The sequence below is a fragment of the Opisthorchis viverrini genome (assembly GCF_000715545.1).
Source record: "Opisthorchis viverrini unplaced genomic scaffold opera_v5_133, whole genome shotgun sequence".
In the NCBI taxonomy this organism is placed as follows: Eukaryota; Metazoa; Platyhelminthes; class Trematoda; order Opisthorchiida; family Opisthorchiidae; genus Opisthorchis; species Opisthorchis viverrini.
This window is the reverse complement of record NW_008751791.1, coordinates 58,777-77,218: the sequence shown is the minus strand read 5'-3', so window position 1 is coordinate 77,218 and position 18,442 is coordinate 58,777. Positions and strand designations below refer to the sequence as shown.

Genomic DNA, 18,442 nt, shown 5'->3' with positions numbered 1-18,442 from the left:
CTAGAAGGATGTAGTGAAACATGCTTGGTGTTTCTTTATGCTGTCTTCGATTTGTCACGGGAATGTTACGTTTCAGTCTCGCTGTTTTTTCGAAGCTGGACTATCCAGCTCTTGTGTACACTGTTAGATTTTGTTCTCAACTAGCCGATTTGATGTAGTCAAACTGGTGATAGACCCACTGCAACCGAAACTCGTGACTTTGTTACTTGGAACCTTCATGAATGTGGTTTTCAGTGTTTTGCATTCTTTCAGGATTAGCGCAGTGATTTGGCTCACACCGCTGGCGTTTTTTACAGCTGTTCAATTCGTGGTCATTTCTTTCCACCGCAGAATGTGATTTCGAAATTGTACCATTAGAACGGGCCCACCTGCTGCTGACCTAATGCCCTTCCTAGTTTTTCTGGTTGTCACGACGTACCATCTCTTGTGGTGATTCGTTTCGTGATGGTTAGCTTTTCGAAGGACGATAATTAGAAATAAGATGAACGCGTGGTATTGATTAGCATGAAAATATAAAGTTCTACCGAACGGACCCCCTGATACCGGAGTATCTGAATCCGTGTTGCTCATGTTTTGCGTGTGTCAAAGATCAACGCGTGAAGTGCATTGTGTCACTGGGCTTGACTGGAAACGATGTCAGCTTTCTCGATTAAGGTCTGGTTATTATTCCAAATCTGTCTTACTCCCTGTCTAATCTGTCTTGATTATCGGTGGCGAGCCAGAATAAATACCCGAGTGTTCATGGAGAGTCAACTTACCCACTTAAAACAGCCTGTTCCTTTAAGTAGCTGGGCAGATTTGTTGTAGAAACAAGCCACGGCTAATTTTGTCTTCCGGGGTTCTGAAACCAATCTCATGTTTGGGTTGGCGTTTATTCCTACAACTGAAGCATTTGCCGCTTGAAAGCTAATAAGACCTATGCGGCTATTTCATCATTGTTGAGAACTACAAGCAATGCCCATCCGGAAAACTACGGTGATGTGAACTCGCGACCTTCCGCTTAGTAGTTGGACATCACTTAACCGTGCCCGGTTGATCTGGCCTGTAAATCACACTCGCCATTACATCAGATTTGATGGACTTTGGACAACAACATGCATGAGCGGTTTCATACAGTCCAATCCCTGGCCTACGTGCTTATCTTTAACTAGATGTAAAAGAAACAGGAATGGGTCCATGTTTTTAGGCAGAACCCAAACCTAATTATGGTTCATACTGTCACATTCCATCTAGAATGCTTGAAACAAGTCCGTGCTTATTGCTTCTCCATACCTAGTCTAAATTTGTTGTTCTCCTTTAATTTAGGAAGAACTCAAGCCATTCAGTCGCTGTCACATCCGAGGAACTCTGATATGTGAGGTTAGCGAGCTACTTTCGTCGTTGTCACTTCTATCTAATTCATGTCATAACATGAAACCCACAAAATCATGTCGAGTTCTGTCATTTTTATAAGTGAATATTGAATACAGGACTCGGTCGTACAATATTGAAATTTATTGTCCTATTGGCTTTCGAATGCAACTGGATTTATTTATCTTGCTGACCGATTTCTGGGGCTACGAGGCAATTTTCCTAACTAGGCATACCGTTTCTGCCGGCGATACTTTCTGTTCCGTACTTTTTTGTTTGTCACTCGTTTCCCAGACCTCGGAAGGTTCACTTATAAAGGACGAGGAATTACATACACTCAAGTCTCTTGAACAAAGTTCCTGTCGATTTGACACAACTGGAGCGATATGCTCAGTTTACGCCCAGAACAACGTGACGAGAGTCATGTACGTTCTTGTTGAATTCGCCACCGGGCCTCGCGTTATACCTTGTTTCTGTCTGTCTGGTGTTCAATCGGCTCTGAACCTTCTACACCACCAACAGAAAATCGGGTCAACGTCAGAATATATTCTCTCCTCATCCACACTGTGGAACTATCCCATTACTGTCGATGATGCAGTCAGTGGCATCGGTGAGTAATGATTTCTGTTAGTTTTAATGCAGCGTAATGAGCTAGCGCCAAGTCCCTTCTCCGTCCACTTTTCATTAATGGGGCTTTCAAATAAACCATGGTTGTACGGCAGCCAGGCGTCATTGTTGAACACTGATGTCATATTGTCTATGATGTTGATGAAAATAATTTCATGATGGTTGGTGATTCTCATGGTACACGTTTCCTTTATTACATCACCCTGCGTGTATCCTTGCCGTCATTTCACATTCGTTTTTTACCCATATTGCCTTGTATTTTGGGATAACACAGTGACGGGTTTCCTTGCTCACTGTGGACGAGAGTGATGCCCATTTGAATTCTCCCATTCTTTTTGTGAGTTGACCTTACCTCTCACTTCCCAAAGAACACTAATTACATTCACACCTGAAATCAAGGACAAGCGTGTGAGCAGAACCTTATATACATGCTTTCTGATGGCTTCCAGGTAAACAAAGCAAGTGGTTAGCCAATCAGAAGAAATCAGGTGGAAATGGAGAAGGCAGTGCCAGTGTCACACGGAAAGCATTACTTTTACGTGTACAATCCTTTGTCTCGGAAATCCGGTCTGTCTGTCGTTTTGTGTTCGTGTTAAGGTACCGGTTAACGGATCGCACGCAGTTCGCTTGATAAAAGGCCGTCGGTCGCTGTTAAGTATTAAATAAAACAGAATAGGCCATGTTTATTGGTAAGCTTGCACAAACCCCTGAGTACGGAAGCTTGGCTTGTATATGTGACTCACAGCGGAAAATCTCGATTATCTCGAGGTAACCTGGTAAGGACGCCGCTGCGAAATCCGTTCGATGTCGTTGGTGCAGTAGATGTACCAAAACCCATGTCTGTTTATTGTCCGTCTGTGCTCAGGCGCGTGCTTTAACAGAGTTCTTGTTCTCTCCATACAAATTGTTCTAGGAGAGTAAATAAATATGCATGTCAGCCTAGGGCAGCCGCTCAGGAAGGGACAGTTTGTAAGTGCGAAACTCGTGTTTAAGGGCCATGATAGTTAACCCTTTACTAGTTCACACTCTACGTCACCTTCAGGTGGTAGGTGAAGTTCCAGGGACTTCGGTGGTCCATCAACGTTTGGAGAATTTTGTTTCTTTGCGAGGATCAAACATTGTAACTCAACGTTCCGTGTGCAGTGTCCGCACTAACGGTCAGCGTGGTGATTACAAAAATATGGTGATCGCCCGGACTGCTCAACATTTGGTAAAAGTGGTGCTGCGAACTCCCTGTTATCTAAACAGAATGCGACCCAGTGATCGACTGAGCTAGGTAGTCCATTGGACTAATGGTGTAATTATTACAATTTATTCACTCGTTTGCGTGCCAATCACCGCAGCGTACGTCCCCATATTACTACTTTCTTTGGATGGAAAATTAACGCGTTCAACACTGTAAAACACCCCCAGAAAAGCTGTCAATTCCTTCAAAAGTTTTCACAGTTATTCGTCTTTTCAACCCCATCAACTTCATGTTTCACTTTTTCGAACGATTGCTAGTGTTTTTCTGCTGTCAATATCGGTGGTTTGATTGAGATATTGGACTATTTATCATCGTGGACAGAAACATCAATGTTGACAGTGGTGCCGTACGGATTACTGGACATTTAGAATTCTTGGTTTCTTTATTACACGAAGTACTGAAATTAATGGCATAAGACCAGCTGGTTCTCTACAAAACCAAAAGTAAAACACGAAAAAGTTATTAAGTGTTTGTGATTTGACGAACTTCAATCATATTCGTGTTTCATTTTGGTGTCAAAAGTAAGTGTGAATTACCATTTACCTAGTTGAATGCAATAGACCCAATTGCATATGAGCAGTTACGTTCCTCGCCATTAGGAAACTCAAACGTTTTCGCACATTCAAAAACTGGTAGACAAATCCACTACCGTCGATTCAATAACCATCCAACAAACGTGTATTGAAAATCTAGCAAAATTGAAATTTTCATCGTGATGATGTCTTGTTGCTCGCATAGGTGAAGCGATGGTTTCTCGTTAAACGCCACCAACGCGCACTGAACGATCTCTATGCTAGGATAGGCCCAGTTCATAGACAGGTGGTGGATAGCGAAGCAGCAATGGAACAAGAAATACAGTACAGAGACTGGTTTTGGAGTTTTTGTGGAGTTGAGGATACTGTTATGGCGGGCGTATACTTCACTCGGTCGGTATTCATCGTTTATCACTTGTACTTGTTCTTAAAATTCGCTATCCAATGCGGTTGGGGATCCAGTCGCCATATTCCGCGAATCGCATGTTCTCGTTAGGCCCGCAGTGATGTTACCAGTAACGCGATATTCCATTAGGCTTGTGGGCGCACCGAACCCAAACCTTTCAGGAACGAAGCGAGGTCCGAGTTCTTTCCCGGAACATCGTCTCCGTGTAGCTTCTCAATACTGGCTTATACCAGTAATTTTGATTTGCTCTGTCGTTTTATACGGAGAGATGTTAAATTGATTGGTTCATTAGTCCCAAAGACCAGTATGGGCTGTGCATTGCTGCGGGCACCTTAGCAGTCGTTCTAGGGTGGAGTGGTCCTGCTAACCAAGCTTACTGACCTGACTATCCTTAAGTTGTTACTAAAGCAATAGTGTACATTTTTATTGTTTTTGCGCCAAGGCTACTGTGGTGCTGGTATTTGGGAAAGTGCACCGGATTCTGTTGGGATTGCTTTGGCCACTGCGAGCAAAAAAGCGTGAAATTTGTTCAAACAATGGGAACTAATAAGCACTTTAGGTCTGACTGCTCGCGTTCAATCGACGAATGAATGAAACTGAAAAAAAGTGATGTTTTATAGGATTTATGACTACGTTTCGAATCCGAGGAGATCATAAGTTCATATGGTGAAATATATAATAGAAGTGCCGTGATTTTCGGTTTGTTTGCCATCCTATTTCTTGAGATCTTAGGACCAACACGTGTGTTGGCTGAGCCGTAGTCGCCGGCTGTCACTGGATCACGTGTTCCGAGCGTCACCCTAGCTTCTGAATTTGGGCACTCTTGACGGAGCCCTTATCTCCAACCAGCCCGCCTCTTTGGTCTGAACAACCGAGGCGCTAAGCGCCATCTCGCACATATGGTGGTGCGACACAAATAAACAAATCATTGCTTTCCGGAACTCTGAACTGAATTGGAATACCTACCAACTGTGTTTTACTTTGATCGTCATTGAGGAAAATTCTTTATGTAATACTACTACCACTACTAATACGTAATACTACGCCAATCCTCCAATCACTCGACCTTTCTCCAGTCTATTGAACGCCCCCGATTGCTTCGCGCCAGGTTCTCACAAGTTCCGGAAACTCAGGCGGGTCTGACGATGCACACCTTTGATCTGGTCTTTGTACCGTCTCAGGTTGGATATATGTGATCTCTCTGCGACTCACCCTCACTAATTAGGTTTGAATCTTTCTTGAGAATGAATATCTATCCGGGGTTTTCACAGGCCATCATAACACGGGACCGCACAGCAGCTCGAGCTAAAGAGACTGCCGAGGGCAGACAAGCCTTGTATCCCCGTTTTAAGCTGAATAGCAGGACGCATTAGTCCCAGCAGATGTCCTGTAGCTGATTGGTCAGTCGCCAATCACGCTGCGCATCAAGCCTTCTGTGAAGTTTGCTTCATGTCAAAGTCAGACGGTTAGCTGCGATTCAAGATTAAATTCCGGTTCGAGTAAATTGACCATGTGCAAAAACAACGCACCTGAATGGAAGACACTAAAAACCGCAAGTAACATAACGTACATCTCGTTCGCTCAAGTACCTCAAATTCGGGAAACGACATCCTTTGATCAGTTAGATAGATTTATGTAACAGGTCTTTCTGTGTAGTGTTAGATTGATGCACAATGTGCCAACCACGTCACTTAAAAAATCACCTGCTCAGCTAGTGCGTTAACGCTAGTTTCCCCTCATCATTTCCCCTATGGACAGTATTGCATCTAGCGTTCATTTTGGTGGGTTGATTTCCGCCTTTAGATCGCACGCTGCACTGGTTGTATCCAACCATCAGTTAGTTCTATAGTTCTCCGGTTCCGCTGCCTAATTCCAAAGACAAATTGGATGGTCAACTGGAATGCGGCACCAAATGGACGACAGTCAAACTGCGCGCGATGCAATAGTGATAACAGCTGGATGGCAGTCCCTTCCATAGTTAAACGGGTTTCTACATTGACTGTACAGTGCAACGGTTCCGGTAGAATCTCACACCCAAGCGTCAAGAAATGAATTGAGCGGTTTGCTAGGAGTATCATTTTACACTACCGAAATGCAATCCGGCAGGCCTATTCAAATGTCGGCTAATGTGTTCTACAGCGAAATTCCTCAATTAGCTATGTATGACTAGAGTCTGTATGATTAGAGTCATGCAGACATCAACAACGCGAGGTGCTGTTGTTGCTCACATCCGTGTTTTCGACATGCCCGCTTCCGTTCAACTAACTGACTGTTTTAACCAAGTAAACTGTTTATTCCTATGGGACATTACTTTGCGATATTTGTGCGGTTGTCGTTCATCCCAGAGGCCCTGGTGATGGCAATTTCGGCTTAGTCTATGAGGATTGGCACAAATGTGGCCGCACACAAACACACCAATTTATGGATATTTTAGGCATTCAGGATTGCTTCCAGTGAAACTTAATTAATTGATGCATTTTGGTGAACTCATACCACTTGTTTTTTCCATAACACAACGCGTCGCCGAAACAATGCCACGTGTAAACACGTTTGGCATAGTGGAAGTTTTTTTTTTTCATTCACCGTTTGTGTTCCCTGCATCAGGGTGTGTGCTATGTTATTGGGTACAGATCGTCCTTTGCCGTTTGCTGTTCAGTACGATTTATATAGTACGAGCAATGCTACTACGACTACCCGTTATTTCCTCATAACCGTGTTGCCTCCCTAGAATCGAAACTTGCCCACCAAAATCCAGATGGCTTCTGAATACACGGATTTTCCTTTCGAATTCACGGTCCCTCGGAATCTTATACATGTTTCGGGTGTGTAAAGCACTGTTAAGGTCGAAGCATTTTACGACATTACTGTGATCTGTGTCTTCCCAGGAAACTTCTTATAAACTTTGGTGATGATATTTAGGATTTTGTCTGCAAAGTCACAGAGGAAGCCGTTGAGAGCTCAGTCCAGTTAGACCTGAGTTGAACTTAGAAGCCTCTGTCAATTTTAGCATGGTCGGTTAGCAGCTACTTTAACCCACCCTTGAATGAAAAACGGTAAATGGAGAAGGTTCGATTTTAAGAAGCAGTTCTGATGGAGTTGGGCAAAGGATCCATACTTGGGAACATGAGTGCGATGAAGCGGCTTTCTAAGCGATCCGGGTGCTTGGCATAACCGCTGATACGAATTAAGGAGTGAGAAATAAGTCTCCAGTATTTAAAGAAACCATGGTGGTCGTGGGATCGTTTGAAGAGCAATTTACACAGGGAAGGAAGGGACCGTTTTGCTAATGTTACTGGAAAAGATGCATACTCAGTTTCACTGAGTAACGACCCGCGAAGAAGTCAGTACGTGACCACGTAATGTGAATCCCGTGACCGAAGGATGAGCGGCGCTATATCCTGACTAATTTCTAGTTGGTCACACCGCCGATCAAACAACCCTTACTGAACCGTTTACGTGTTCAAACGTGTTCGCGCGTTCGAGACTCGTTGGAGTTCCTGGGATGGGCTTCGTCGATGATTCCTAATAAGGACGAAACAGCTGTACAGTGCTTCTGGGCTTTTCAGCATAGGTTGGCTGTATTTACACGACGAAATATCTACCAGATTTGCTTATTCGATGTGATAACACTTCGTCTACACCACTTCCTTTCACAAAATTATGGATATTATGTTTAAAAGTGTATTTATTGGTCTGGCCTGGTCATTCCTTGAACATGAACTCCATCGGTAGCCGCCAAGGAATCACGGCTTGACGAGTTCAGTTCATTTTGTCGGCCATAAACAATGTACGCAGTCGCTTCGGTTCAAACTACTAGGTTTGTTCACCAGAGCACTGAACAGGGGTTTACTGATGGTGCTGAAATCACGCCAGTCTTCAACAATTAACACATCTTAGCTTTGGCATTGTGCGATTCAAATGTTCTTCTTTACCTTCCTTTGCCACAGAGTACGATACAAAAACGGTGGATGCAGACAGCTTGCAAGTGACCTGGGTATCGCACTAATTGCCTTCGTTGGAGGGTCGCAAGCTGTGTTTCTCTGTAAGCCAAGGTGCTACGAAGGTAACATGGCAGCACTGGAAAAATTTGAAGCATACGGATAAGTTAATGCAGAATGGAATTCAGAACAACGGCGGAGAGATGTGCTGCTTGGAAGTGACACTGCAAGCGGCGAATGTTTTTGTGTTGCTGCAAATAGAACTATGTATGAATCGGACCTGAGAACAGTACTTGATGTGTACGTAACTGCTAGAACGGAACTGCGGGTGTGGTCAAATTCACACCATTTCTGAAGTACAAAAAAAGGGAGGAGTGTATTAGGCTAACACCTTTTATTTTGGATGGAGACTCATATCATTTGAAATAACCAGCGAAGCAGTGCCCGATGAAAACTCCAATTTGGATGGACCAAATGTATGCAGTTATTACTGGTATGATATCGGTACACAAAAATGTATTTCCCGTCAAAGTAATAACGATAGATGTCCTATGCTGGCTCGGTTTGCCTCCTCAAGCTGTACGTTGAGTGGGTGAGCAATACTGAATGGAATCCGCGATTTGATGTCCAGCTGACAACATTGGTTTGATCAGACAAGTTTATCAATACACTGCGATGATACACAAACCTTAGCTCATAAATCGCTGGCTTCGGTCTGACATCGAAGCCATCCTGCAGTTCGGATCTCCACCCATTGGAAATCTCGTTGCTTCACCTTTTTCCTAAAATGTCCAATCAACCTGTCAATTTCCTGTCCGTATTTGTTGCCCACCTACTAGAATTCCTTTCATTCACTTAATCAGGACTGCGCGCATCGTGAAAACCATGGTGAACCTATAATTTCCCGGGGTGTTCATTATTGTTCCACTACACTGCATGTCCACATTCTAGCTCACTGTTTTACTGAATTACCAAATTTTTTGGTGCACTTGATTTAGTAGTCTGTTTGGTGACGGTAGCGCCACATCCTTCGAACGTTTCATGGGAAACGAACTGGGTTGAACAGTTGAAATGCAGTTCTAAGAGCTCGTTACTCTATGGATCATACCATGACGCGAGAAATTCCCTTGGATCCCAAAGAGAAGGAAACGCCTGTCAACTGCGTTGTTGATTGTGACCAAGTGACTATGTGTGTGGAGCATCTTGGAGCATCTTGCAGAACAATCTGTTCAAGGCACTTAGATTTCTGTTGACTGCATCTCACCACGCCTTGATATATGTTTTCGTACTGCTCACGTGCATCGTTTTGCGGTTATTCATCAGCTACAATAAGATAATCTATTCTTACTGAGCTTAATTACGCTATCCAATACAAGGAAATCAGCCGCATTCCGAAATCCAGGGGACAGCCCGTTGTCAGCTTTTATCAGTCACCCACAGATTCCGATGTTGCATAAGATTGCTTTCGTAGAGTTGTTTTCATCTGCTGTTAGTCTGTGCGTAAGATAGGTAGGTAATCCACTCAATGTAATATTCCGTTCTTTTCTTATTTATCCGATTGCCTTATTTGATCCCTTCTTTTCTGTATGATTCTTACTATCTCTTCTCGCTGTCAATCTCTTCCCAACACCAATACCAATTAATGTTTATGCTTCATTGGTCCTATTTGTTGCTTTGCTTTGCAAACGCTTGTCACTACTCATTCGTTAAGGAACGAGTAGTCAGCCAAGCAAACAACCCATCTATTTTGTTTCTACTTCGGTTCGCCAATCACTCCACCTCGTCCATCTTTCTACATGTCTTTCTTCCAGGTTGCGTGTTCGTTGATCATTTCACAAAGCTTCATGTTGATGTTCGAACGCGGAGAGTCGGAACGAGCCGATGGTCTACACGCGCGGATGAGTTGCTGCTTACTCCCGGATATGTGAGATTAGATTCGGTGGATCAGCTGAGGCAACTGAGTCCTCATCAATTTATTCGCTTTGAAGGTTCGTCCCTGCCCTGCATGCGGCATTCATCGTTGTGCTTCTATCCTTGTGCTCACTGGGAATGACAGATTGTTGCCTGCCTGAATTCGGAATAGATTAGCCAAACACTCATTTACACACTGATTTCTTCTAACAGGAGACCCAACTAAATCCAGCTAAATCTCTCCTTTAGTTCACGTCTAGATACTCCAATATTGTCTCACTTTCCCCAATTATATCTATTTAATCGGCCTCACCCTGTCGACTCAACCACCAACCGGTTTAACGGTTACATGTCCCCCCACCGATGCGGAGAATCAAAGCCACGCACGATTCATACGTGCAGCCAACCTTCTTGTCAGCATTTAGTACACGTAATTCCTGTCGTCCACCAACAGGCTTGTGGCGGTCGTAAAACCGGACTTGAAAGCGGTATTCGGTGCTTATCTTTTTTTGTATCAAATTGTTCAACCGAGCTGACTGACAGTAGTTTGCTGCATACACCTAAGTCCGCCAAAAATACTGTCCATTTGGTAGCAGAAAATGTAACACTTTTCGCTTTTTACCTAATTGTTTGACCAGTCAGTAGACTAACCAGTAGTTTGCTTTCATGCTGAATTTTCCGTTGCACTTCGGTGATATATGTATTGAATTATTGTGGTTTATTTTTGTGACTGTTTCGGAGTTTGTAGGTGTACTATTTTAATGGGCGTTCCACGAGTAATACTGAAGGTCTTCTGACGTTGTCAATCATCAGATGGCGATTTCCAGCATACGGATCGTCAGTTGAAGCGCAGCGCGAATGGCATACTGGATGCATAGGCGTGATGCACGCATAAAACATATAAGCTTCAGCCGATCAGGAGCTGTAGGTTCATACCAAAATTATCGTTGTCGAGGCATCGGTAATACCGTGTAGCAAGGCACAGTATAGTCAAAGCTTGCTACAGTTGGAAGAACTGAGTTTGGATTTTAAACGAACCTTAGACGTTCAAACTGTTGGTTATCAAACAAGATCATGTTTGGCACAGGTTATAGCAAGGTTCACTGTGCATTCGGGCCATATATCTATCAAGAACATCCATTAATATCGAACTGATCCATATAGTATTCTTCAGAGACCGAAATACGTGATAGTGTTCTTTCCGCAGCAGAACGGGGAGTAAAGCGAATCCAACTTTAAAATCAGATTTAGGACCTGATATCATAAAATTCAATTAATTGAATTTGGGTGAAAGTGAACTAAAGAAGAGGGGCCACCGCGATTTATCTGACTGGCTTCCTCTGGGAGACTTTGTAGATAACGGTGTCACGTAATGCAGACAACTCGGATGCGCGGCATTGTTTTTGGTCTATTCTCTGACTGCAAGTTCGGTGAGTGTCTGCGAACGCGAACCCAGTTGACGATGAGAAGCGCAGGTTACTGACAAGCCGTGAAGTCGCTTTGAGTGAATGAAAATCCCAGGTCCCAGTGGAACTTTGGCACTGGTAAGTGCGCCAAACGTACCGAGCGTTGATGTCCTAGATGATAGCCTATTTTTGAGGTCGGATAAACGAACGCTGAAATGCAATCAACCCAAAGGACTGACAGGATTGAAAAAAAGATCGGGCTTTTTGAGAGCTACCTATGGAAGGTCCTCATTGGCCCAGCCAATGTGTTTCATTTCCGTACCCTGTGAGCCCCTGATTCGTTGTTCACTTGTTTCGTGGGGAAGATTAACGCAAATTGACTGTGGCTCAGAAAAGCAGTACAATGTCTAAGTTTTACGAACCAAAAGCAGCGGACAGCTCAATTTCAAGGCAGATGAATTGAGAAATTGAGTGCTTTTTAGAGTGGAATAAGCCGGGTGTCCCATCTCCGTATTCACTATGTGTACGCAAAGATCAGTGTCATCCAATGACCTCTGTGTGGTTTAGAAATAGGCGAGTGCATCACGACGAGATATCGGTGTTGGAGACCGTACTCTTCACAAAAGCGCTGTAACTCACAGCGAGATTTGAGTGATCGTCTTTCTTGGCATTGAAATTGCGGTTTCGTCGTTGAACATACTGGTCTGGATGAAGTTCATATGAATAGTTCACTAGAGGCTTATGTTTTGTCGTATTGTACTATTAAGTTTGTGGCAGGGTATACAGTGCACTAGGTGAAGCCGTTGACAAATTTATCGAAGGGATTTCATGCGTGCTGGCCTAGTATAAGCCATGAAATCTGTTTAACGCCGCCGAAACCTCTATATATTCACACGGTCCTTTCGAGTATACTTTGGAGATCAATCATTCACCTGCAGAGGATGTAAGACCTCAAGGTTCGCGTCACCATGAAACCGATAGTGACAAGCTTCCAGTGTTGGTCGTAACAGGCTGTCGGTCGTCAAGATTATTTCGACATGCTGGTCCTCCGCTTCATCTTTGCTTACACAACCATTCAGAGGGCGGTTGAAGGACTCCTACTCTTTTCTCATGTTGGCTGCATGAACGAAGGAACCAAAAATGCAAACCCTGAAGGGGCAGACAAGTCATCTGATCTGTTGGGGCTTTTTTTCCGTCGCGCAGTTTACTTTCACAGAACTTGATTGCGCCGGGCGAACTTAGACCACCCTGGTGGCTTAAATAAGCAATCCCTGATGACAGGGGAGCCGAAGGTTTTCATCTTCTCGAGAAAACAGAGATTTTGTGGCTTAGCACGATACACTTCGTCTATTCTGTATTCTATCTCTCTATTCTATTTCTTCTATTTGTCTATTCTACCTCATCTACTCTCTGCTTTCTCTCAGACAGGTTTTGCTTGCAAATTGAAAAGTTATGTTGATTTATTGGGTACGCATGGGTTGCTTAGACTTATTTGACAGTTTTCCACGACAACGTCAGTAGGATTGCACAGTGGTTAACCTACACCAACCCAATAAACTGTGATCTCCTGATGACGCTTTCCTGATGTTGACGCATACACTCTGAGATCATCTAGTTACGGGATGATTTTCAAAGCAGCTTCGGATATTTGTTGAGGGAAACGAATGACGTGTTCGGTCTGCTCCACAGAGACTCAGAGGCTTCTGAGAGACTATACGGTTGCTTTTTCCTGTCATGGTGATTAGGCATCGCGTGGATTTTCAGAATTGCCAGGGGTTGCATTCACATTGGCACGCACTGGGGTCGTGGAACCAACCAATCAGCACGTCGGTCTCAGTGGCGGAGCATAGTGTCATTCATTTGGTTGTCATTTACAGCCTTACTAACCCATCAGGGCACTAACACGGGAAACTTCACATCATGTTCCGAGTGGCCAGCTATTTTTGTCACACGTTTCAATGATCCGAATCACGCTGTGACCTCAACCCAACCAGCGTCGGAAAGCACTGACGCCGAATGACAGTGATGTGTAGATTAAGCTTTCTTTCATTGACAGGCGAAGGTGTTCAAGACTCAGGTGTTTGTTTGCTCTCATTCACGCTGTTCTACACATTTTCACGGAACACGCCGGTGTGACGAGAAAGTTTTATTTCAAGAATATTAAAGGTATCCCGCCACCTTCTTTGGTCTCCTTACCGTATACTCGTGATTTATTTTATGTTTACCAGGTATCATCAATCGAGTAAGTACAAGCCGGTCCCATACCTGGCCACTGTGTAATCACTGCTGCTCATCCGACTTGCTACCTATCCAGTGCGGAACCGAAAGGTCACAGGAAGCTGATCCAATCTCGCTACGGTGTCGAAGTTGTTCCAACGTGCTTGACGAGCCGTTGCAACTTTTTGAAGTTGAAGTCGGTATACAGCTGGGAACCAAACGGTCTCAAGGTCTGACTGATCCGTTTCAAATAAGTTCCGACACACCACTGTTACATCTGAACGTGAGTATTACGGGTTTCTTCACTTGAATATTACATGCTACTCTCGCTTGCTTTCCTTTGTTTTTCTATTTGACACGTTTGTATTGTGGTGTTTCCGGGAGCGCTATGCTTCCACACGCCAGACATTTCGATCATGTGACGGAACCTTGTCATTTTTCAGATGTCACCCAAGCGAATGTTTGCTTTGCTGGGACTGGCGGCTAACGAATTCTCAAAGGTATTTACCCGTTTTTCGCTCTTTATCGCATGAAAATGTACATCGCAAAAGCGGTGGCGCCATTGTATCTATCCTATCATTCCAGGCATTCTTTTTTGAACAGAATGACGTCCATTTTTTGGTATGCAACGACCTCATGCGTACTATTTATTGTTCTTGATGCAGAATTCGAGTTTGTGTAATAGTGCTTTAAAGGGTGATACACGACTTATTTTGGGGGTTTGGTTTTTCCCAGATGAAAGCCATGTTAACACCGTGCTTACTGAGCGTACTGTGACCATGAGAAGTGCTTCTTTAGAGTATCATAGCTGTTTCCCACGTAGCCATTTCTCTAAACCAAACATAATCTTACTGTGTATTTGGCTGGCTAGACTCAGCATCCATGTGAGAGTAACAACCGCAAGTAACTCCAAGTGTTGTTTGGATCTGCGTACCATGCAGTGAAACCAGTCAGTGTTCTAGAGCTTCGTTGCTAACAGAGGGACACTTATCGCCTTCGTGTATTCGATCAACAGTGTGGTTTCCCGCACCACGTGTGTTATTAGGCTATATTCGCCTCCCGATGGAATCATTTACCCCCTCCGTAGTTTCAGCGGTGTAGGGGTTGGTTTTGGAACAATCGTTGCGTCACTGCGCGAGATAGCGGCTATTTCCCAACTAAAAAAACGTGGGGTGCGGTCCCCTGTTCGTATTTCTCGGACGTGGCTAGGGACCTTGGTGATTGTTGACGAGTAGGCTGTAAAGTCTTAGTCATATCGTTTAAGGGAAGCTGGTTTGTACTTTACCATTTTGGGTGTTATGTTAAATTTAGTCTACTGCCACACACACACACACAGTGAAGACTGAGAAGAAAGGTTTTTAGGTTTATATAGTCGTAACGCACTACTCATAAGGCTGCGGGGGAACTCTTATTCAGCTTTACAATTATAGTCCCTCTCAACTCCTATTAAATTTCCGTTGGTTAATATCCTCTCCTACAAAGTTGTATGGTGGATCAAACCCACTGATTTATATAGTCTAACGCACTACTCATAAGGCTGCGGGGGAACTCTTATTCAGCTTTACAATTATAGTCCCTCTCAACTCCTATTAAATTTCCGTTGGTTAATATCCTCTCCTACAAAGTTGTGTGGTGGATCAAACCCACTGATAAGCCGTTGTTTTTTTATGTACTTCCTTTGTTGTTGTTTTTATGTTTTTTATTACCATACTGGCAGTCTATCATTTCCCGTCATTCCTATGCTGTATCGAAAATAGCCCAAAATGAGGTCGGGTGCTGTCTGTCTGGGTAACTGTTGGGTTTTGAACGGTTTAAAATTACGACCAGCTGTGTGGGTTTAAAATACAATAACTTTCCTAAATAAGTCTCTCCGACTCCCTGTGTGGGGAACTCACAATTACGTTGTCCCTCAGCGACAGTCTTGTGTGTGAGACCGGATTTACTCATGGGTTCAGTCATCCCCTACAATTCACGTGTGTGTGTGTAGCAAAAAAGTAACCATGCATCACATGGTGATATGTCTGGTTTGGCCCATTAACGATGTTCCATTCGGAACGGCTTACAAAAAAGTCCAACTCTCAGTTGCAGTAATATTTTGACTTTCCAATGGTTCTCCGGTCAGATTCACACATGTCCTGACCGAGTTCATAGTGCTTTTTATTTGTTCCGATCTAGGACATGCATTTCAATCCCAGAACTTTGTTATACAAGAGAGTGGACGACGCACGTGGTCTTGTGATTCACGTGGAGCGTGACCTCTCGTTAGTTGGACAGGCGTCTTCCGTCAGACGTATCCTCGTTTTGGAACTTGACTACGACACCTGCTCACGTGAGCCGCATTGAACCGATTGTGGTTGTATACTACTTGTACAGTTGAATATAATTACACGTTTCTACCTCTCATGCTGTGCTGTTTAACATGGGTTTGAAAGGAGTGCACGAATCTGAGCACTGAGGTGATACGATCTGTTTCTTTGTAACCCGAGTAGTTTACTTCTTGATCCAAGACGTGTTTCCAAGTGGCTTTATTCTGACTAAAGCAGTCCGTCCAAACACATCAATAAGTCACATTGCAATGCTTATATTCTCCAAAAACCGTGGTGCCCCTTTCTCATGGAAACATTTTTAAATAAAGATTTTGAGACGAATGAATGGCAGTTTGTCCTATCGCTTCATTGTGAACCGATTAGAGCGCACTAGTTGTCACGCCGTCTTGTTGATCCAGATGCAGTTTATTTTCTTTCGAGTTCCTTTTTCTTTAGCAAAATACACTCATTTGCATATCAATTTGGCTTTGATGAAACGTTGCCGAATCTCCAGCGTATGATGTTCCTTTTACTTTACTTCCCGACCCTAGCTGTCAGCTCTGTTGACTTCCGTTAGATCTCAACTCTTGTAAATGGGCCGTAAACAGATCTGGAGTTTTGAACATTGATGACGTTCTTACGCCTTCATCGAGTCCGTTTCAGGAATGAGTCTTTGGTATTATCATAATTAGCCAAACAATAGTAAGAATTTCCTAGAGGGAATTTTTGTTTCAGGGTTACTTTATCGTTGAATTTAGGGATGCACTACGGTGAAATTGTTTCCCAATTCTTATCAAACAAGTACGATAGATCAATAGTATGCAGCAACAGTCTAATTGAAACCCGCATTTGCAAGGTGAACAATGCGTTTAATGGTGGGTGCGCAATCTCACTGACCGCAGATGCTCCATGTATGGCACAGACCCAACAATGGGAATAAAGTTTATTTTCCGAGCCGTCCTCATCTTGTCGCATTCAGCATAGTGAATTCAATGAGCTCGCCCTTCCATACTTCTTTGTTAACTATATATAGCAAACATACCTACTGAACTCCCTAGGTAGTCTAGCATTTGTTTTCTCGATGGTTATGAAAGTTCTCAAAACACCGTTGAACGATAAACGTGTTAGTTACCCTGTTTACCTTACGTCAATGCTGAGTTATGTTGACATAAATTGCCTATCAGAAGGGTGGCCGACGCAGAATTTCATAAACAGTCGGTTTTCACTCTCTTTCGGTTATTGGGTTGCCTACTTTGTGATCACTCTTCAGCAGCTGCATCCTCAATTAGTTCAGGGCAACTGTTGGCACGAACCAAACTTCCCATGTTATGTTGGAGATTAACTTTTGTTTTCTCCTTTAGGTATTTTGCTGAAACTCTGTTTTTGGAAGCCTTCTCTTGACACCAATTGATTCAGTGCATCAGGAATGGATTATCAGTAGGAACTCCGTGATTCTCCCTTCTTTTCACCTATTCATAATTGTGTGTGTAACCTAAAGCCTTGTATGTACGCACTACTTTTAGCAACCGAATCTTGATTTCTTCAATGTTTAGACTTTCAGTTCAGTCGAATTCGAATGACACCTACTTCGAACGTTCAAGTGAGAGGTGTGATAAGGCTGTCTGATTGACTCGGTGGTACAGGTTCTGTAGGCGCTGGCTGAACAGAGCACGTCTGTATGTTAAGGGGTGTACGTAATGCTAGTGCTTTATTACCTGTGTTCTGGGTTCATTTCATTCTAATCTTTCTATGTGCTCACACACAGCAATTTGCAGTTTGTGTAGCCTGAAAAGGAAGCAGTTGTACGTATATTAGCTCCACACACAATCGATACCTCACTCATCATAACTGAAACATGACTACTCTGTCATAAACGACTAACACAATTACTGTGGTCGATATTGAAGAAGGGACAGTATTGAGAAAGTGTCGTCCACTCACTCATCCGAGCTCACTTACACCTCAAGCCGTTGTCTTCGATGTTGCAATCTCATCTCCGAAACGGGTAGGCTTTTCCTTGTTTATAAATCGCCAGGATTATTGTACAGTGGTCATCGACAACGTTGAACCAGAATGTCATCATTTTTAGACGAACATCAACCATCGCTATCCAATCTATTGTTTCTCATATCCCTGCAGTGGTCACTTGACTACCAGGGCGTCCGTCACCCATCTTCTTGGTCTCAGCCTTTCGAATCCCGAAACCCTGTGTTCATAAAGGATTTTGTCGTGACAGATGCTGGCAATGAAATCGGAAGGATGCAAACATGACCACGACATATCTCACCTGACCGCTGATGGGGCCATTTTCATGCCGTTGTCCTCAGGTTTCCATCGGTGCGTTGTGTCATTGAGCGGTTGCCTCCTGGGAGTGGTTGATTTTAAATGCTTGCGGTGCCCCTGTCCCTGAAGGACAAGCAAACGGTCCAAAGAATTTCTTCAGACAAAATGTTACACTTCCAGATGTTGGATACGAACATCTATCTGCCATACTAGCTCTTT

At 43.6% G+C, this 18,442-nt stretch overlaps 1 protein-coding gene across 1 annotated transcript in view; it reads left to right on the top strand.

Moving 5' to 3' along the window:
• The window catches only part of T265_14042 (hypothetical protein), a gene marked incomplete at both ends in the record, with an annotated part of 46,577 nt that extends 30,448 nt beyond the window's left edge, over positions 1–16,129 (top strand). Inside the window, 6 exons of the mRNA XM_009171790.1 lie at positions 1,306–1,359; positions 1,645–1,960; positions 9,912–10,136; positions 13,646–13,917; positions 14,078–14,134; positions 15,810–16,129. Of these exons, the coding sequence (XP_009170054.1) occupies positions 1,306–1,359; positions 1,645–1,960; positions 9,912–10,136; positions 13,646–13,917; positions 14,078–14,134; positions 15,810–15,977 (1,092 nt within the window). The remainder of the gene's footprint in view (positions 1–1,305; positions 1,360–1,644; positions 1,961–9,911; positions 10,137–13,645; positions 13,918–14,077; positions 14,135–15,809) is intronic.
• Positions 16,130–18,442: the final 2,313 nt, after the last annotated feature.